General features: G+C 37.3%; 1 protein-coding gene across 12 annotated transcripts in view; it reads left to right on the top strand.

The window, feature by feature from the left end:
• The window catches only part of beta-Spec (spectrin beta chain), a 65,153-nt gene that overhangs the window by 20,020 nt on the left and 23,608 nt on the right, over window positions 1-21,525 (top strand). For all 12 annotated transcript variants that reach the window (XM_022070144.2, XM_022070151.2, XM_022070149.2 and 9 more), the window contains 27 exons: window positions 3,152-3,303; window positions 3,955-4,128; window positions 4,908-5,196; window positions 5,580-5,880; window positions 5,989-6,141; window positions 6,854-7,141; window positions 7,585-7,936; window positions 8,547-8,738; window positions 9,671-9,871; window positions 9,943-10,155; window positions 10,468-10,614; window positions 11,604-11,795; window positions 12,113-12,301; window positions 12,451-12,615; window positions 12,715-12,954; window positions 13,277-13,489; window positions 13,578-13,710; window positions 13,943-14,061; window positions 14,673-14,831; window positions 15,724-15,987; window positions 16,611-16,811; window positions 17,257-17,373; window positions 18,704-18,904; window positions 19,261-19,469; window positions 19,629-19,833; window positions 19,922-20,116; window positions 20,481-20,660. In XM_022070144.2, coding sequence (XP_021925836.1) covers window positions 3,152-3,303; window positions 3,955-4,128; window positions 4,908-5,196; window positions 5,580-5,880; window positions 5,989-6,141; window positions 6,854-7,141; window positions 7,585-7,936; window positions 8,547-8,738; window positions 9,671-9,871; window positions 9,943-10,155; window positions 10,468-10,614; window positions 11,604-11,795; window positions 12,113-12,301; window positions 12,451-12,615; window positions 12,715-12,954; window positions 13,277-13,489; window positions 13,578-13,710; window positions 13,943-14,061; window positions 14,673-14,831; window positions 15,724-15,987; window positions 16,611-16,811; window positions 17,257-17,373; window positions 18,704-18,904; window positions 19,261-19,469; window positions 19,629-19,833; window positions 19,922-20,116; window positions 20,481-20,660 — 5,444 coding nt within the window. The remainder of the gene's footprint in view (window positions 1-3,151; window positions 3,304-3,954; window positions 4,129-4,907; window positions 5,197-5,579; window positions 5,881-5,988; window positions 6,142-6,853; window positions 7,142-7,584; window positions 7,937-8,546; window positions 8,739-9,670; window positions 9,872-9,942; window positions 10,156-10,467; window positions 10,615-11,603; window positions 11,796-12,112; window positions 12,302-12,450; window positions 12,616-12,714; window positions 12,955-13,276; window positions 13,490-13,577; window positions 13,711-13,942; window positions 14,062-14,672; window positions 14,832-15,723; window positions 15,988-16,610; window positions 16,812-17,256; window positions 17,374-18,703; window positions 18,905-19,260; window positions 19,470-19,628; window positions 19,834-19,921; window positions 20,117-20,480; window positions 20,661-21,525) is intronic.

Consider the following 21,525-nt stretch of genomic DNA (forward strand, 5'->3'; position numbering starts at 1 on the left):
ACTTACTTTAGAATGGAGTTATTACCCGGGGTCCGCAGTGGCCGCACGGTCTGAGGCGTGGGGCTTGTGGCGCTTGGTCGCTGGGACCGTGGGTTTGAATCCCACTCGAGCCATGGATGTTTGTCAGCGTTTTTCTGTGTTGGGCTGTCCTGTGTACAGGTAGAGGCCTTGAGATGGGCTGATCCCTCGTCCAAGGAGTCCTACCGAATGTCTATAGATCGAGCTAATGAAGAATTGGGACCCACAGTGCTCAGGCACTCGAAGAACGGGTCGTTCCCAGTATCCAGTATCCCAGTTATAACCCAGTGTTCCAGAGATTTTTTTCCTATGTCATCCAGGTTTATGTAAAGAGTGTTACAACTGCTTGTTTTTATACCCATATTATACCAAATAGTTAACATTTGGGTTTTGAATTCTGTTTGCATAAGGGAGGACCTGACATCTCTAGGCCAGTTTAGGAAGTTGAGTAGGTACAGTTTATTGTATAGATTGAGAATGTGGCAGGATGCTGGTATGCCGTACAGTTTCCTGAAGGTCTGTTTTATCACATACTTATCATGTTGAACCCACTAGCAACTGTTCTGGTTGTTAATTAGATACTAGTGTGTTGCAAGTCCAACATTAGCACTTCCAATGGAAAATGTAGAGGAGTGCTATGATAATGTTGTGCTTGAGTTACGAGGTATGTGATCAGCAGACGTGCTTAATTTTTAATTCAAAATATATGTTTGTTTGGTTTGTGGTCTTATAAAACCGAAGCGGTTGTGGTGTATTTGATGCGTAATATGGAATTTTATGTATAGTTATTTGTGGTTGCATCAGCCCTATCTCAGTTTTGTTATTCATACGTGGCTACAAAATGTGGACCAGGGAGATACAGGTACCATAAGTGTTTGAACTTGTTACTAGCACAGAATAGAGCAAGGTTCATTATATAATAGCACCAAACTTAAAAAGTGAAAATAGAAAATAAGATACTAGTAACTGTTCATTTAAAAAATTTTCAGTATTGTCATTAGGCAGGACCATTTATGAAACTAGTATGTTTTAACATTTTCTTAATTTAATAATATGACATTTTTATGTAAGTAGTAAGCATTTCTAAATTAAAGTGTTTTATTATGTCATAAATCTTGCATTAAATCCAGGATTTAAATAGTAGCATGTAGACAGGCACTATCTCACTTTTTTATAGTGTATTGTATTTTCATGACAGTATGAACAGATACACATTTTATTAGAAAAATAACTTGTCACAAGGAAAAGGAATATAACAAATTATTCTTCCTGTTATATTCTGTAAGTTAAGTGGATATGAAGGGTAAAGTAAATTCAGGAATTATTTCCCAGTAAGATTTCCTAATTTTAATGTGTTTGTGAATGTGAGTATTTATGTTTTTGTGATAGAGAAATTTTGCTGTTGTCCTTTTTCTTCCCACTTTATGAAGTTCATTGATGACCTTTTCTTGTATTTAATGTGATGTAATTGTTGGCAATTTAATCACCTTGTTGAAGAATGTTGAGAGTTGACGAAGCAAATATTTGCTCTTGGTACACTTCTCAGTAGACACCATGGTGGCCTTTATGTAAAGAAACTGGCTGAAGGTAATTATATGCTGTGAATAGATGAGATGTGACCTCTCCTTTCAGTGAGAAGGCTTCTTCCAGGGATTGGAACTTGATTTTGGAATAGGATGTTTCTGTCTACCTTCTTTTCTTTGTTTATGTATAGCTCAGGATTTAAATGATGCAGGATTTTAAAGCTTTTGTGACAGTGTAATGCAATACAACTTGAATAATAAGTGTTTCTATTTATAAATGAACTTCGTTTGTTTCAAAAGCAGGAGGAGGATCTGCAACATATAAATTCAATTAAACCCTGACGATTCTATAGTTTGAGAATACTATAATGAAAACTCTGCATTTCAGGTGTAGCCTAACATGGAACTTCATCATAATAACAATAAGAATAATTAATATTATGTCTGTATTCTTGATTCTTCAGGGAAGAAAAATAATAATTGAAGACATACATGTTGAAACAGTCAAACAAGTACACAGGTTTTTGTTTTTATATGTAGTTTTATATTGGTGTAAAAGTTGGTCTCTTGTCTCGAGCAGAAGAGTACATACGCAGATGATAGTACGCTTTACCAAATATTATTTGGGCCAGCAAATCAGTGAGGATGATATGGACAGAACATGTAGCACGCATGGGAGAAGTGAATTACATTCACAACTTCAACTAAAAAATCAAAGGCTAGAAATAATTTGGGAGATGTAGACAAGGTGGAAGTATAATATTAACATTTATTTTAAAGAAGTAGGATGTGGACTGAATTTATTGGGCTCAGAGTAGGGTCTGTATGTAGGCTTTTGTGAACACAGTAATAATGTTTTGGGTTTAAATTAAATGAGGGGAATTTCTTGGTTAACTGACTGACCCAGTTTCTCAAGGAGGACCCTGCTCCAATGAATTAAAAATACAGAGAACAGTGGATGCTCTGGAGTGAGGATTTCATGCTCTTTATTCTCATAGTGTGTATTACCCTTTCCCCTCACATTGTTTAAAATGTTATATACTCCATGTTGAAGCTCCCTTGAGGAGTTTTAACAAATAGGTAAAAAATATGGGCTGCCCAGAAGAATTAATCAGATTTGTTATTCCTTCTTTTATGTGAAGTCATATTATTTTGACTTTCTTTTGTTGACTATTCTGACATTTGAGTAGAATAGGAAAATTAATCATGAATATTACTGGACAGAGGACTGGAAAGGGTTGAAACCAAAGAGATATTTGATCTGGCCATGTACCATATACCAGAGTAATGAAATTTAACAAGAATTTTACCATATGCGGTTTGGTGTGTGTACTGTTGTATCGTCAGTAAATAAGTATCAACATTGTATATGCAAATTTTAAAAGAATGAAAGAATTTGGAAAACAAGTGTATTAAAAATTTTGGAGTATACCTTTCTGCTCTTGTATCTCACAGGTGAGAATGTTGAGTAAAGGACTGCATTAAAACTGCTGCAGAAGGTATTATATACTGTGACACATGTCATGAAGCATTTTATGTAGACTAATAATTAATTATGTTCAATTAAGTCTCAGGAAATTTATCCAATCTTTTAACTTTCTGTATTACAGACGAACGAGAAAGTGTACAAAAGAAAACGTTCCAGAAATGGGTAAATTCTCATCTCGTACGTGTATCATGTAGGATCAGTGATCTTTATGTTGATCTTCGTGATGGTAAAATGCTGCTTAAACTATTAGAAGTCCTTTCAGGGGAAAGATTGGTAAGTGATGAGATGTGTGTGTGTGTGTGTGCGTGCGTTTGGTCATAAACGCTTGTGATTACTAATATACTGATGGACTAATATTAATAGCTTCAGAAACTTACCAGTGAATTGTTTTCTGCTGCTGTATTCTGATTTATAGCATTGTAATACTGGAGAAATATTTGCTTTTCACTGTATTTTGAATGGCATGCTGTACTTTGTAGAGGTTCTTCTAGATTATTTAATTTATATCTACATAGTTCACTAGAATATTTAGTATTATGTACCATTTGATTATGTATTTCATATTGTATGTGCCTGCAGTTTTCTTTGGATCATTCCTTCTTATATGCCAATTGTGATCATGTCTGGGGCACTGTTGTCATTGTTCCTATACCAATATGAAATAATTTCTATTACTTTCAGCCCTTTTTCGCATGATTTTAGTGATGTCTGTTTTATATGTTGCCATATTTATAGAATTGAAACGTGAAATATGCTACATTTCCGATACATTTATAAATAATTGCCTATAATTCAGATTTTCTGTTATACTACCTTAGCATAGGTGTTGCCTTTTTTCCTTACACTTAGTTCTTTTACACAATGAGCATCAATGTTTTTGTTGTGTGATTCATGTATGTATTTTTTTTTTTTTTCCTTTCATAGCCTCGTCCCACAAAAGGTAAGATGCGTATTCACTGTCTTGAGAATGTAGACAAAGCCTTACAGTTCCTGCGGGAACAGAGGGTTCACCTGGAGAACATGGGTTCACATGACATTGTGGATGGCAATCCACGTCTGAGCTTGGGACTGATATGGACAATCATTCTTAGGTTCCAGGTATGGTATACCATCATATATACTGTCACAATGTTGTCAAACTATTTATTTTAAATCTAAGTCCATAAAGAATAATGGTACAAGAGTTACAGACACAACTTGTAAAATCTACTTTGTATACTGTGTGGACTTCCAGTCGTATAGATTTTGTGTTATTAATGTTATAATTATATTTAGGTAGAATTTATGGATTAGAGCGTTAAGCATAAATAAGATCTCACTCAGTTCAGTGCAATTTTGATGTTACCTCCAGTGACATAATGGTCATGCTGAAATTGACAAGTTATTTCAAGAGTTGAAAGGGAGTGAAACAGCATTATGTTCTCATTAGCGTACATAATGTTCATTCTCATATGGAATCAAGTAGATTGGTTGATGATTGTTTATTTTTAAACATGACCTTAGGGTGAGATTTCAGTTTCTCATGGCAATGAAAGTAATAATATTGTTCTTGGTTGTGACACTATGGATTTTTAGGTGTTTTTCTCTGACACAGAATAACAAGATTTCTGTTCTGAGAATGGTACCTATCAGTACAGTTTTCTTTGTTTGTAGTTTGTCACTATCCCAAACTGAAAATGTCAATCACTGCACAAATATTTCATCCATACATTCTTCCCTTTTACAAAAGCCCATTATAACATCAATTTTATCAGATTGGAAGGTAAATGTGCACTTTCCATAGTTCTTTTGTTAATTTTTGTGATGCCATAAGTTAGTCTTTCCTTATAAAATTAGGGAAACAGTATACATTACTGATGTGGTGAACTCTTCTGCAGATACAAGACATTACAATAGAAGAGACAGATAATCAAGAGACTAAGTCTGCCAAGGATGCATTATTGCTGTGGTGTCAGATGAAGACTGCTGGTTACCACAATGTGAATGTCCGCAACTTCACCACATCATGGCGTGATGGCTTGGCTTTCAATGCCATTATCCACAAACATCGCCCTGATCTAATACAGTTTGAGAAATTGTCCAAATCTAATGCAATATACAACCTGAACAATGCTTTCAATGTTGCGGAGGAGAAGCTTGGACTTACGAAGCTTCTTGATGCAGAAGGTAAATTTAATTTGCATGCTTGTTTTTTATTATACTCTTATTAAGGCTGAAAATAAACTGATGTTAATAATTGTGGGTTATATGCAGTTTAATAATTTTCCTTGAGATTCTTATTTTGCAGCAAAGTCGTATATATATCATGACTCTCATTCCATGGGAAAGTAAAATACATTTTTAAAATATTTACTCTAGCTTTGTATCATGTGTTTAGTAACAACATTGTCATTTTGAGAATTTGCTAATTTTGTGGTAAAATGTTTGGTAACTTAGCAGTTACTTGTAGCCTTCAAGAGCTTACTGTTGCTTTCTATGACTCTTGTTCAACTAATAAATGCATTTTTGTCTTGCTTATTTTATATTTCTAATAAATTCTGTGTTCTCAGACATTTTTGTGGATCACCCTGATGAGAAGTCAATCATCACATATGTTGTAACATACTACCATTACTTTAGCAAGATGAAGCAAGAAACAGTTCAAGGGAAGCGAATTGGCAAGGTTGTAGGTATTGCCATGGAAAATGACCGTATGGTGCAGGAATATGAGGGTCTGACTTCAGATCTTCTACGTTGGATCGAGGCCACCATCACTGCTCTTCGTGAGCGTGACTTTGCCAATTCCCTTGCCGGTGTGCAAGCACAACTAACACAGTTCAATACATACCGCACAGTTGAAAAACCCCCAAAGTAAGTGGTGAAATTGTGTTTTGATAAGAACGTAATCATGTTTGTAAAATATTATATGTGTAACTGCTGTTTCATTTTGTGTTCATAGTAGTTGATGTTTGTATACAGGTTTGTGGAGAAGGGCAACCTGGAAGTGTTGCTGTTCACGTTGCAGTCTCGAATGAGAGCTAACAATCAAAAGCCATACACACCAAAGGAAGGGAAGATGATCTCTGACATTAATAAGGCCTGGGAGCGACTTGAAAAAGCAGAGCATGAAAGGCAAGCTATTGCACCACAAATCTCCAGATTCACTTAAACTCATGCCTTCTGCTGTTCTGTAAGGCATATATATAACATTTACTTTCTAGTTGTATTCACTGCTGCTTTGTGTTTAGTACGTCCTGAATTAATGTGTCAGTCCAGATGTTGGAACTGAGATTTTTTGTGGTGGTCGTCAGTAGTTCCAGGCATGTAACCTTAATTAGATTGTGAATACACATTTCCAGATTAATTCTAATTCATCATTCACACAGTTGTTCTACCATTCAGCGTATCATAACCTGAGCATGTGATGAAGTGTTGCCAAGTAACTAAAAGTTGATAGGTCACATTATTCTGTATGATCTTTACAGAGCACTTATTCTGAAGGATACATTTTACTGTTTGAGAAGGAAACTTTACTTGTTTATTAGTTCATACTCTTTCCCATGTGATGAAAATACAGTATTAGTATGCCTACAAATGGAATTGTAGAACAGATTGATAAAATGGCATTTCATACAGTATATACAGCTGAATAATTGGAGTAATGTTGCACTATTTATACCAACCAAAAAAAATGTTGCGGGCCAAATGTTACAAAATTTACCTCGGAAAGTGTATTATCAAAGAAAATGATGGTTCATTAACTTCATAAGTGAAGTCAAAAGTTTTCTTTTCAAATTCATATTTTATTTCTGCTATTGTGGATTTATGATGTTTTGTTCTTCAGGGAGCTTGCCCTGCGTGAGGAGCTGATCAGACAGGAGAAACTAGAACAGCTGGCAGCTAGGTTCAACCGAAAGGCAAGCATGCGTGAGACTTGGCTGAGTGAAAACCAGCGTCTTGTTTCTCAGGACAACTTTGGTTTTGATCTTGCTGCTGTTGAAGCAGCTGCAAAGAAGCATGAGGCCATTGAGACTGATATCTTTGCATATGAAGAACGAGTTCAGGCCGTCGTTGCTGTTTCTCAGGAACTGGAGGCAGAGAACTATTATGACATTGACCGAATTAATGCCAGGTACAGTGTTCAGGGGATGTTTGATATCAGTTTGGTTGACAGTAAATAATAGGATTGTATAAGAAAGCAAAGAAAAATAATGCCGAGTGCTGCAGTGATTGCTGACAGACATTCTATGTTGAAATGAACTTTATATATAATTGATCAGAGATGATTGAAAGGAGGAAGATGATAGGGGTTGAAAATGATAACATGCGTGGGGAGACAAGATATGAATACAGTTTTACTTAGCAAATCTGATGGAAGGAGACCACTCAAATTTCATGGTGTTGTGAAGTAAACAGTAAAGCTGGTGTGTTTTAGAAGCACCTGATGTTGTTATCTGTTGCACAAGTAGACTGTGTATACATTAATGATGGCAGTAGAACTTACCAATATTGTGTTTGTATAAACTTGTCTCGATTTGATATAAGAACTGGCTTATATTGGGTTGGTGTGTGCAGGAAGGACAATGTGCTGCGTCTGTGGAACTACCTGTTGGAACTTCTCCGTGCGAGGCGCATGAGGCTGGAGCTGTCACTCCAGTTGCAGCAGAATTTCCAGGAGATGCTTTATATCCTAGATTCGATGGAGGAACTGAAGTTGCGCTTACTATCAGATGACTATGGCAAGCACCTTATGGGTGTGGAGGATCTTCTTCAGAAACACTCATTGGTGGAGGCTGATATAAATGTGCTTGGAGAACGTGTAAAGGCAGTGGTTCAACAATCACAGCGCTTCCTTGACCAAGAGACAACAGAAGGATACCGGCCGTGTGACCCTGCCATAATTGTGGAGCGTGTACAGCAGCTTGAGGTTAGAACATTAATTATAGACTGATTAATGTGGGAAAGACATAGCACGTATGCTCTTGCAGGTTGAAAGAATAATGTTTTGTTCCATTAGGCAATTCAGCTGGAAACATTTCACCCTCGGAGAGATAAGGAGTTGGAGGACAGTGACAAGAACTGCATAATTTGTACAACTTCCCAAGTATTAGAGTAGTCGGTCAAAGGTGGTAAGATGGACATGACAAGTAGCATGTGTGTGAAAGACAAGAAATAAATGCAAAATTTTTGTTGGAAGACCTGATGAGAAAATGCCACTTAAGAGACATGGGGATATGTTGGAAGATAAAATTAAAAAGTATCTTAAGAATTAAATTGTGTGTGTGAAATGTATTAATCTGTTTTGGGATGGGGTCCATCAGCACTTAACCTTTTGGTTTCATGAAAGGCAGTTTCTTGACTACTTGGGTGACTTGCAGTTTCTCAAGATAGTCTTTGCTCGATGGAATTAACTAGAACAGAGCTATGATGGAAATTTTGTTCTTAGCTGGATGAAAAATTTTCAGAACACATACCATTGATGTTCGTAGAATCTCTGTGGTTTGAAGAATTTAATTTAATTTATTTTTTTATTCTAGGATGCTTATGCTGAACTGGTGAAATTAGCAGTGGAACGCCGAGCACGTTTGGATGAGAGCCGCAAACTGTGGCAGTTCTACTGGGACATGGCAGATGAGGAAAACTGGATAAAGGAGAAGGAGCAGATTGTGACCAATGGGGACATCGGTCATGACCTGACTACAATCAATCTTCTCCTTTCAAAGCACAAGGTAAATCAATATGCACAGCAGAAAGTGGTGATACTTTTCAGTTAGTTGCATAACATGTTTTTGCATTCGCAGTATCGGTACAAAGTCAAACCTGAAAATTCTTAAACTGACAAAGGTGAAAGCAAATGTATTAGTTAAAAAAAATTAGATGACATTTCTGGTGTTTTGTTTTAAAATTCAGCACTTCTGTATTGTTATTGGTTTTATTTTTTGTCTGGCATTCGATTGATGATAACGTTTCCACATTTGTGTATCTTTTATGAGTCTGGACAGAGACAGAACATGATGTGTTCACATATAATTCACACTGATTTTATTGTAATAATCTGTGAAGGGACTGTTACTTGTGTTTATTTCTGCTGCATATTTTGTTTGTGAACTTTTCCAGTCATTTTTAAACTTGCTGATGCATAATGACCGAATAACCAAGTGATTTTGTTACTCGTATGTCAGTGACTAGCATAGTGTAAAAAGGTTCTTCACTGTTACGAGAAAAGCTTTTCACCCGTGGATTATAATTTTGAACTGTGCTCTGTTAATGCCTTCTCCAAGAAGCATTTTAATATTACTCTTTGTCCAGTTATTTTTAAATAACCTCAGACTATGAAATTTTACAGTTGAATTTTTGTGTTTGTGTCATCCTTTCTTTTCTTTAATTTTCTTTGTTTTGTTTCTCCTCTTTTATTCTTCAACTTATATTCCTCAAGGTACTGTTATTGTCTGTATATCATACCTATTGCTGTATATTAAGAATACATAGGCTGCTTTCCATATTTACTGGTTGCTGTGATGTCTGCCTCCTTTATGTATGCACCCTACGATGTACTGGCTGTGGTGGCAAGGAATCTGTGCAATACGCTTATTTGTGTATGAATTGATTTGTACGCGCTTCACTGATTTTGAGTGTTTTGTGTTGTTTTTGTTCCTTACAGGCTCTTGAAAACGAGATAGGCAGTCATGAGCCACAGCTGATGTCAGTAGTTGCTGTGGGAGATGATCTTGTGCAGCGTCGACACTTTGGTGCTGATCGCATCCAGGAACGGCTGCAAGAGATTCTGAGAATGTGGCAACATCTGATAGATGCAGCAGCATATAGACGTAAGCGATTAGAAGAGGCCGTGGACTTCCATCAGGTGAGTTGAATGAATAGTTTCAGAACTTGAGAACTGTAGAAGTATTACTGTTTTAATGGCTTTCTTTTCAGTTCTTTGCAGATGCAGATGATGTGGATATCTGGATGTTGGACACATTGAGGCTAGTGTCAAGCGAGGATGTAGGTCGTGATGAAGCAAATGTGCAATCTCTTCTCAAGAAACACAAGGATGTGACAGATGAACTGAAGAATTACAACTCTACTATTGAGACTCTACACAAACAGGCAGAACAGCTTGGAGAACAGGATAGACAGTCTCCAGAGGTGAGACTTAACAGCTACATTTTTATAGTACTATATGGCATTGGATAGGTCACCTCATCATAGTTCTTTCATCAGTAATATCAGCATTGAGACTTACTAATTTCTGAGGTGGGACTGTGTGCTGATCAGTCTTTAGCAAGATATGCATATAGTTTTTATGGTTAATATAAATAAAGGTAATGGAGATCATGCCAAAGAAATACATGTACTGTGAATACCAGTGGAATAGGCACATTGAATTTGAATGGAATAATTTCTTTTATTCCATCATCCCAGTGGGGATATGCAAGTGCATTGATACTTTAATTTTAGGTTGTTGAACGTCTTGCAAGTATTGATCACCGGTATAAGGAATTGCTGGAACTTGCTAAACTTCGTAAGCAGCGGTTGCTCGATGCACTCTCCTTGTATAAGTTGCTGAGCGAGTCTGATGGTGTGGAGCAATGGATAGGAGAGAAGGTTAGATTTGCCAATGTTTTATTTATTTTATATTAATGTGTTTTGTTGTTTTTATGTAGTCAGAATTTTAATCAATACAATCTGATGTCTTCTTGTGGTCATTCTATGTTTTTAATGATGGGGAAACATACTTTGGTGCTTCTTGAATAGTGTACCATTTATGCCATAGAAAAATGTTATTTATTCAGGACAACAGTTATAGAATGATATTGTGGCAAATAATAGTTATGTAAATGTGGAACTAGGAAGTTTGGTCACGTGTTTACTTCATTGAAGACGTAACACAGAGTTGGCACTGTCACTTGATTGGGGGGAGGGGGGCCTTTGTCAGCTGAAATGTAACAAGCATTTGACATGACTTTTGAAAATAAATGGAGATGTAAATTTTTAACCATAAAATTGCATTTTGACCGTTAATGAAGGTGACCACCTTGTGCATACATAAGTAGAGTAATTATATTTGAATCAGTTGTTTATAACTGTGTTGTCACATAATTAGTGATATTTGCCATATTTGTCTGAAAGGAAGGGAAATGCTTGCTGTTTGAAAATGAAGTCTGGAAATGTTGTTGCATGTAAATTGTAAAGTCTTTGTTAATACATTTATGCTTACACAAATGCATTAATTTTGGTACAGAAGAAGGCAGTAAGAAGTAGCAGATTTTACATGAATGAGTACTGCAGTAACATTTTGTTTATTTCAAATGATTTTTATATAAAAATGACTTTCAAGTATATAAACATGCAATTTTCATGGCAGACATATAATAAAACACTAGTTCTACTGTTAGGTGGAATATAGTTTTATTGTGAATACTTGACTTCAGTTTATCTAAATTAGTCACATTTGGCTTCAGCATGATGCACAGAGTAATATAACTGCTGGGTAAATCATCATTTATAAATATATTTTGATGAGTCAGCATTTCTCTGAGGGAATTGTTGAATATCTTGGAAACAAATTCTTCACAGGACTTTTTTTCCCTTAGGATCGCATGCTGCAGACCATGGTTCCAGCCAAGGATATAGAAGATGTAGAGATCATGAAACATCGTTATGATGGCTTTGAGAAGGAAATGAATGCCAATGCATCACGTGTAGCTGTGGTTAACCAGTTAGCACGACAGCTGCTGCATGTCGAACACCCCAATTCTGAGCAGATTGTGGCTCGGCAAAATCAGGTGGGTTATGTCATAGGTGACGGTAGTATAGGAAAGTAGGGTGCTTGTGAAAGCGACTGTGAATAATAATCAAGAATCAACACAACACTCTGGGATGCTACATTACAAAATGAATAGAATTGTGCACAAAAGGGGTGGAGAATGTGTGGGTAAGACATGGGTGATGTTGGATGTATTCTGTGAAGTGAAATAGATAATGCTGTATAGGACTTGGTATTTATGTGTGGAATTGACTATGTAGTGGACATATTTTATTTGATGATGAAGTGTCTTAAAGTTATGGTAATATAAGTAATTATAATTTTGTCTCCATTCAGCTGAATCATAAGTGGGCAGAACTTCGGGAGAAGGCAGAAGCTAAACGTGATGAATTGAATTCTGCCCATGGAGTGCAATCATTCCACATTGAGTGCCGTGAGACATTGTCGTGGATAGAAGACAAAAAGAGAATCTTGCAGTCCACAGACAGCCTTGAAATGGACCTTACAGGCATCATGACACTGCAGGTTTGTTACATTCTTAATGTTCTGTATGGTTTGTCAAGATTGCCAAAATTGAAACTCCTGGTTTTAAAAATCACTATCTGGCTGGAAATTATGAGAATATGGTAGATACTCACCCAGTAAGGGAAGTTAATGTGTGTATTGCATTATAGCGTCGACTGTCAGGAATGGAGCGTGATCTGGCAGCCATTCAAGCAAAACTGGATTCTCTAGAACAAGAGGCTGATTCTATTGGTACAGAACACCCAGAAGAGGCAGCCATTATTCGTGATAGAATCACACAGATCCAGCAGATATGGGAACAGCTCACACAAATGGTAAATGTTAATGTAACATTTACTAACATTTTGGACTCGAAGAACAAATATTTCATTAATTTAGACTTGTGTTCAATATTTTGTTGATGTGGTTTGTAGCTGAAAGAGCGTGACTCAAAATTAGAAGAGGCAGGTGACCTTCATCGGTTCCTGCGAGATCTGGACCACTTCCAGGCATGGCTGACCAAGACTCAGACAGATGTAGCGTCAGAAGACACTCCTGCATCACTGGCTGAGGCAGAGAAATTATTGAATCAGCATCAGAGCATCCGAGAAGAGATAGACAACTACACAGATGACTATTCAAAAATGATGGAGTATGGAGAACGGATCACTGCTGTAAGTAATTTTAATTTTATTTGCACTTGTATAACCTAGTCTTTTTGTTTTCTCTTGCTCAGCTAGTAGTGGTAAGTAAGGGAGGAATAAGAAATCTGCCCTAGTCTTGCTAGGAAGAATAAGAAAGTCTTTATGCAAAATGATAGCATGACAGTCAAGTAATCTTTCACATGGCTTTAGTAAAGAAGCATCAGTAATGAATTTGTTTTATTGGTTGATGATATCTATATATGGCTTTTATTATTAAACCTGAAACCACATATTTAAGATGTTGTAATTTATGGATTTTCAATGAGTGGCATTAAAGTCATTGTTTTTATAGGAACCTTCAACGCAAGATGATCCTCAGTACATGTTCCTGCGGGAACGATTGAAGGCCCTAAAGGATGGCTGGGAAGAGCTACACCAGATGTGGGAGAACAGACAACAGTTACTGTCTCAGTCGTTGAATCTGCAAATGTTCAACCGTGATGCTAAACAGGCAGAGGTGTTGCTGTCACAACAAGAGCACATTCTCAGTAAGGACGAGACACCAGTGAGTAGTTCGACCTGTTTAAATTATAGATTTTTTATAAATCTGAATAAGAATACACTTAGCATGTTACTGTTCTGTTAATTTGTAGATAAACCTGGAACAGGCAGAAAACCTGATCAAGCGGCATGAGGCTTTCCTGACAACCATGGAGGCCAATGATGACAAGATCAACAATGTTGTGCAGTTTGCTGGTCGTCTGTGCGATGAGGGTCACTTTGCAGGTCAGTGGTGTAAAACCTCAGATTGATTTGATTCTTAGGTAAGTTAATCTGTTACTTGACATCCAGTGGTTAGTATAAGCTGCAAGAATCCAGCCAGATATCAGTATTTATGTTTTTACCTTAAAGAAATACTCCCCAGCAGAAGGGTTAAGTACATTGTGTGGTAGTAGAGATTTTATTTCATCAGTTTTGAAATCCAACTTATAATGTGTGTTTTTTTTATTCTCCCCAGCTGATAAAGTTCACAAAAAGGCAGAAAATATTAATGAGAGGCGCAATGCTAATCGTGACCGTGCACTTCAGCAGATGGAGATACTCAAAGACCAGTTGCAGCTTCACCAGTTCCTACAGGTAAAGGAAATGGCCCAATGCATATGCAGTAAAAATGTTTATAAAAATCATATGACCACTTGTAATACCCATTTTACAGACACATGTGGCCATTCTCAGACTCTATGAGACTCATTTCAGATGCCCATGCACACACACATAAATGTGTGTGCATACATTTTTCATTCTCTGATGAATGTACATACCCTCTCCCCAACTCCACACTCAGTGACCCACCTATTCATATAGTTTCACATAAAATTAGCATATTTATTTGTAATCATCCTTGATAAATATGGATATTCATACTTAAAGTACAATTTGTGACTTTCTTATAACAGAGAGAAAATTTGGTTATGTAAGGTTAGTGGCAGATAACAGTAACTTAGGATTGGCATGCTGCTTCAAGCATCTTTAAGGTCACAGTTTTTTGTAACAGTGTATTTGTAAACGTTTTTATGAATTCTTTCCCATGTTCGATGAACCCAAAATTGTTCATGTGTTTATAAGTTTGCTAAACATGGTTGAGCCAGACTTGACCGTTCATGTTACCACATGCAGTGGTACATTAATAATGGCCATAAATTATCGCAGGTAATTATTTCCTTATAAATGTGTTATATGAATTACAGGATTGCGAGGAACTGAGTGAATGGGTGCAAGAGAAGAATATTACAGCACAAGATGAGACATATCGCAGTGCAAAAACTGTGCACAGCAAGTGGACTCGACACCAAGCCTTTGAGGCAGAGATAGCATCCAATAAGGACAGGCTTTTCCATATCCAGCAGGTACTTACAAAACTACTTGCTATTGTTTTCTCATTTCTGAATGTTATTATAACATTATGTTGAATTTCAGCATACTTTTACATACTGTAATAAATTATAATAAGAGTAATTTATTACAAGAGGCATGAATAATTTAAAAGTGATGTGAAAGAAATTACTCTTCCAATAGTTTGGTTTTTATCCTATAAAATCCTGTATTTTTTCTCTCATTTCTTCTGTGTTACATGCTTAATGTATTAGAAACTTCTTTCATAAAGTAATGCTATGAAAGGGGTAAAACTACAGGCCCATGTTGCATGATTTTGTCTATTCCCTGTTTAATTCAGTGCTGTTGCACTATACACATCATGTGATCTGTTGTCTATCATAGCGTGATTAGTGAGACCCTGTACTGTGCTATCATGCTGAGAGTCGTGAAGGTTGAATTTTGATATACTTCAAGAGGTTGGTTAAATGAAGAAATTTGTTTAAACAAGTTGGTCACATACAGGCCATATCCAGATTTTCTGTAAAAATATGTTATTTTATAGTTAGGTCTTGCAGATAGAGTAATTATCCATTGTGAAATATTTTAATAAATTGCTGCACGAGTCAGGCATCAATGAAATTTTAGGAATTGTGTGTTATTTATGTGACTGAAATTTGGTGTATGCACCTCATACTCTTATCTTTGATAAATGGGTCATTTGTGTTGTGCTTTATAGAATACTTGGCTTGAAATTGGTTTTCCATATTAGGAAAATGGAATAATTCTAATTACCTATTAATGCACATTTATTCTTGAGAAAAAAATACAGTGTGGATATAAGATCTTTCACTACACTTTTTCAACAGCCTTTGTTTGTTGGTGAGTGACCCTTCCTTTTTGTAGATTATATTTTCCTTATTACAGGCTGCAAAAGAGCTGGTTAAAGAGAAACCAGAACTGGCAGAACTGATTGAGCCAAGAATTTCTGAACTGGGTCAGCAATTTGATGACCTGGAACAGGCTACTAAGGATAAGGGAGAAAGGCTTTTTGATGCGAATCGTGAAGTGTTGCTTCATCAGACATGTGATGACATAGACACATGGATGAATGATCTGGAGAAGCAAATTGAGTCAGAGGACACTGGTACTGATCTGGCCTCTGTTAATATCCTCATGCAGAAACAACAGGTATCTATTATGAGATTCCCCAAAATGTAGAAGTCTGTTACTAAATGCCTTACTATTTTGAGTTAATTCATTATTATTTTACAGTTAAATTCATAAAGGTAAAGTAAAGTGGTCCCTTTGTCTAAGCACCATGCCATGAAGATATATAGAGGGATGGAGGTAATGTTTCACATATTCGTAATATTGACACTAATTTTAATTCTATTGGTCAGTTTCATTCTGCAGCCAGTTTACCTCTTTAACCTTCTTCACAGCTCGTCTGGACATGATGGCAAAAAGAAAAATCTTTGTTCCAGTTGGAAATTGGACTGTAGTCATCTTTTTTTATAGACTGGCTCTAAAATGTGATACTGAAGATACTTGATTTAAGGACTGAGATTGTGACATGCTGGAATCTGGCTGTTGCTGAAAGCACCCATGTTGAACTTACCTGGCTTAATGTTTTCCTGCAGATGTTAATGGCCCAATTAAATGACAGCACTTCATTAATGCAAGCACAAATTATCATACTGTTGCATGGCATAAAAGCCCTTAAAGAATACAGATCAGATTGTATATCAGGGTACCTTGGGCTCATAAAGGATGTGTGGTGAGAGAATGAGCAGATTAATTTGTTGATTTAGATGATTGAGACCCAGATGGCTGTGAAGGCGAAACAGGTGTCTGAGTTAGAGACACAGGCTGAGTACTTGCAGCGAACTGCTCCAGAGAAAATGGATGAAATCCAGGTGAAGAAGTCCCAGGTAGAAATACGATTTGAGCAGCTGAAGGCTCCTCTGCTGGACAGACAAAGACAACTTGAAAAGAAGAAGGAGGCATTCCAGGTGAGATTTCAGGTTCTCATGGTGGGTACTATGAAGATGGCTGTGTAGTCTGGGAGAGATTTACTGACATTTCAGAGGTGCTTGCTGCCCTTGTCATCAGTGAGTAAGCCTTGCATAAGGAAATCTGTTCTTCACAGTGCTTGCTTTGTTTTCAAAATGTCAGCAGGGATCATCCCAGCATTTTTCATATGCTGTTTAATTCTTGTCTTTCTATGAATTGTAATTTTATCCATTTTACCATAATTATTCAAATACCACATGGCTAAAGCTAAGATCTAAATGCCAAAACAGAGCAAACTTAATGCTGAAATTGACTTTGAGTAATTGAAATTGAATGTAAAATAAATGAAAGCAAGGAACAATATTAAATATATTTCCACTGTGACTCGTGTGACATGGTATGTAATGTGGTAACTACTGACAGATTTAACTTTTCTCTTCCCAGTTCCGACGTGATGTAGAGGATGAGAAGCTATGGATAGCAGAGAAAATGCCACAGGCCACTTCAACTGAGTATGGTAACAGTCTTTTCAATGTTCACATGCTCAAGAAGAAGAACCAGGTAATGTTCATAGAAATTTGGGAGTTAGAATGGAGTTAATCACTTTTTGTCATTACTTCAGTTTTGCTTTCTTTGATTAAAGGCAGTTTTACTTGTATTTAGGCAGTATGCTGCAAGACATAATACAGTGAAACCTCTATCCATCGTTCCCGGAACTATCGTTTTCCCGGATGCATCGTCCGTTTTGTTCGGTCCCGAATACATCCCATATAAAATAATGTTACATTTTCCCGCTTCTATCGTTCCTCGAACTATCGTTTTATCGCATCGATCGTTCAAAAATCTTAGTCCCGGCCCACAATTTTCCCGCAATGATCGTTTCTGAGAATTTAAAATGCTGGGTTTTGAGATAAATTATTACCGAAAGACGCACAATGTTTTTGGAATACACAGTAGCGGTAACCTGTTATGTCGCCCAACCAGCACAGATTCTTTTGGAATGAGGGGTCAGCGGTGCAGGGGTGATAGTTGGAGTGAATGGCGGTGCCCATTGTCAGAAATTTTACGATTTTAATTTGGGTGCACTCATATTTCGTTCCAGCGATGCCAGATGGCATGTGCAGTGTGAATTTCTTCACAAATGCTTTTATTATAAGTACAAAGGAAAGGCTGGCGGCACTTTTCATTCTTCTGGTTCATCTCGTTTCCAGCGGTTCAGGGTCTTCTACAGCTACGTTTCGTTGAGTTCGGCAGTAATAGTATTTCCATTCTACCTGTTATTGTCCGCAAAGGGGGTTGGAGCGGTGAGGAAGAAGAAGACGACGAATGCGAGCCCGAAGCTTTGCCGAGTTTTGCCGAAGCGCACGCTGCATTGGCGAAAGTGAAGTCGTTCTTTTATGCGCTTAATATTAGTGAACGTGACGAGGAAAACATTTTGAACGTGGAAAGTGCTCTGTTTGGTCTAAAACGTAAAGTTTCGACAAACCAGTTGTCCATTAAAGACTTTGAAAGAGAAACATTGTTTTTTTAAAAAATTTTAATGCTTTCCCGCATCTATCGTTTTCCCGCATTCATCGTTTTTATTTCCCACCCCCGCCGAAAACGATGCATCGAGGTTTCACTGTACATCTTTGAAAATCTTGAGCCAGAATACCATCATCAAGTTTATCTGTAGGCTGTGTGCCATAGAACTAGTGTATAACTTTGTGCATTCAAACCTGCCTTGAATAGATTTGAATCAGTATTGCGTAACTATGAGGCTGCAAACTGGTAACCCCTGAGTGTCTTTCAACAAACCATTTTTGAAAACTTTGATAAAAGGTTATTTTACATTAAGTGTATGTGTATGGATGTTGTGAGTTTGTATCCTTATGCTCTTATTATGTTGCAGTCACTACGCACAGAGATTGACAATCACGAACCTAGGATACATTTGGTTTGTAACAATGGGCAGAAATTAATAGATGAGGGCCATGAGGATGCACCAGAATTTACGCATCTAATTGAGGACTTACTGGCCAAATGGCAGAAGCTGAAAGATGCAGTGGAGAATCGACGAAACAAACTGTTGCAGTCGGAGAAGGCACAGCAGGTGGGGTTATGTTGTACAAGTTACTGTTTATTTCATTTAGGGTCACAGTTTACAGTCAGTGTTAAATTTTGTTGATATTATTTTATTTTTATGTGTGGCTTAAATGTTTCTTTATTGAAAGTCACTCGGATATTCTAAGTTGTTTGAGAACATGACACAGATGGTTTCTATCACCACTCACAGTAGAAAGAACTTTTCTAATGGCAGTCTTTATTACTGGTTTTTAATCATGGAAGTTCTGATTAAAAAAATCAATGATATCTCAGCAATAATATTTTACCTTGGTTTTCTTTTTCATGGTTGGTTTCTCTGTGCATCATTTTGCTGACATCACTGTAATGGAATAAATGTTACAGTATTTCTTCGATGCAAGTGAAGCAGAATCGTGGATGAGTGAGCAGGAATTGTACATGATGGTGGAAGATCGTGGCAAGGATGAAATCTCAGCACAGAATTTGATGAAGAAGCATGAGACCCTGGAATTGGCTGTAGAAGATTATGCAGACACGATAAGGCAGTTGGGTGAAACTGCAAGGCAGTTAACCAGTGAGCAGCATCCAGACAGGTATGTTCTGCATGTGTATATACCATGTCCCATCTTTTTGACATAAGCAATTAATTGAAGGTTATGTTGGGCATAGTACATTGAATCATAGGTTCAGGTTACTGTCTTTGATTAATAGGGATTTATGTGATATAAGAATTTAATTGTGTTGTGTTGTAGTGACCAGATAGCTGTTAAGCAGTCACAAGTGGACAAACTCTATGCTGGGTTGAAGGATCTGGCAGGTGAGAGGAGAGCCAAGCTTGATGAAGCCCTCCAGTTATTCATGTTAAACCGAGAAGTTGACGACCTAGAACAGTGGATAGCAGAGCGTGAGGTTGTGGCTGGCTCACATGAACTGGGACAAGATTATGATCATGTTACGGTGTGTTGTTGTCTGTTTGACTTTGCTATGTGCAGCATAAGGAAACGCTGAATTATTTTAATAAAATATGTTTCTATTTTGGCAACAGTTACTATGGGAGAGGTTCAAGGAATTTGCACGGGACACTGAGGCCATTGGCAGCGAGCGTGTGGCTGCTGTTAATGGAATTGCTGATCAGCTTATCAGTGCAGGTCACTCTGATTCTGCCACAATTGCAGAGTGGAAGGATGGGCTTAATGAGGCCTGGCAAGATCTGCTTGAACTCATTGAAACAAGAACGCAGGTATAAAGCAGTGTGTTCCTCTTGTAATTTATTATAACATGCTGTGGGAGCTGCAGAGGCTGAAGTGAGACTGACAAATCAGAGGGAAGAGTGGATTTGGAAGGATGTGAGATAAAGTGGTCATGGTCTGTTTGAAGATTCTTGGCCATTGTCCTAGTGAGGCTTGAACAGGGGAACCATTCTCTCATCTATAATTTGAGACAGCAAAATATGGAGTATTAGTCTATGATGAGGGCTTTTCCTTCAACTCCCTTTCTAATTGAAAAACCTAAAGTCTAACAATGATTAATAAAAGTGACCACCATAAATTATATTACTGGACTGAATAAAAAAATGATGTAAATTTGTGATATTTTGCCCATAGATGCTAGCTGCATCACGTGAATTGCACAAGTTCTTCCATGACTGCAAGGATGTTCTGGGCCGTATTTTGGAGAAGCAGCACTCCATGTCCGATGAGCTGGGCCGTGATGCTGGTTCAGTTTCAGCTCTGCAGCGTAAACACCAAAACTTCCTTCAGGATCTGCTGACTCTCCAGTCACAGGTTAGAAGATTACATCCTATTAATATAGAATTGTACTGACTACATTGTCTTGGACTTATCGTGTACTGTTCATTCTGTTACAAACCATGTTTTTCTGTCTGGACATATTGTATATCAGACTCGCATGTGATTTGGCAGAATCTACTTTTCTGGATGAAATTTGACAGATTGTACAATATATTTTTTTGAGTGCTTAATCATGTGCGTTTTCGTAAATGAAGCAAAGGCCAGGGTAAGTCAGAGTGAGTCAACTATATTGTATTATACAGCAAAGACACAAAATAGAATGCTGCTTTAGACATAGTATTTACAGCTCAAGTAGGTAGATAGTTGATACGGTTTTATGAACATTGGACATCTTAGCGGATTAAAGTAAATACAGTGAAACCTCGATGCATCGTTTTCGGCGGGGGTGGGAAATAAAAACGATGAATGCGGGAAAACGATAGATACGGGAAAGCATTAAAAATTTAAAAAAAAACAATGTTTCTCTTTCAAAGTTACTTCTTTTTACCAAAAAAGTCTTTAATGGACAACTGGTTTGTCGAAACTTTACGTTTTAGACCAAACAGAGCACTTTCCACGTTCAAAATGTTTTCCTCGTCACGTTCACTAATATTAAGCGCATAAAAGAACGACTTCACTTTCGCCAATGCAGCGTGCGCTTCGGCAAAGCTTCGGGCTCGCATTCGTCGTCGTCTTCTTCCTCACCACTCCAACCCCCTTTGCGGACAATAACAGGAAGAATGGAAATACTAGTACTGCCAAACTTAACGAAACGTAGCTGTAGAAGACCCTGAACCGCTGGAAACGAGATGAACCAGAAGAATGAAAAGTGCCGCCAGCCTTTCCTTTGTACTTGTAA

The sequence above is a fragment of the Zootermopsis nevadensis genome, unplaced genomic scaffold (genome assembly GCF_977971745.1).
Source record: "Zootermopsis nevadensis isolate Lab colony 2312 unplaced genomic scaffold, Znev_1.0 Znev_ptg000028l, whole genome shotgun sequence".
In the NCBI taxonomy this organism is placed as follows: Eukaryota; Metazoa; Arthropoda; class Insecta; order Blattodea; family Termopsidae; genus Zootermopsis; species Zootermopsis nevadensis.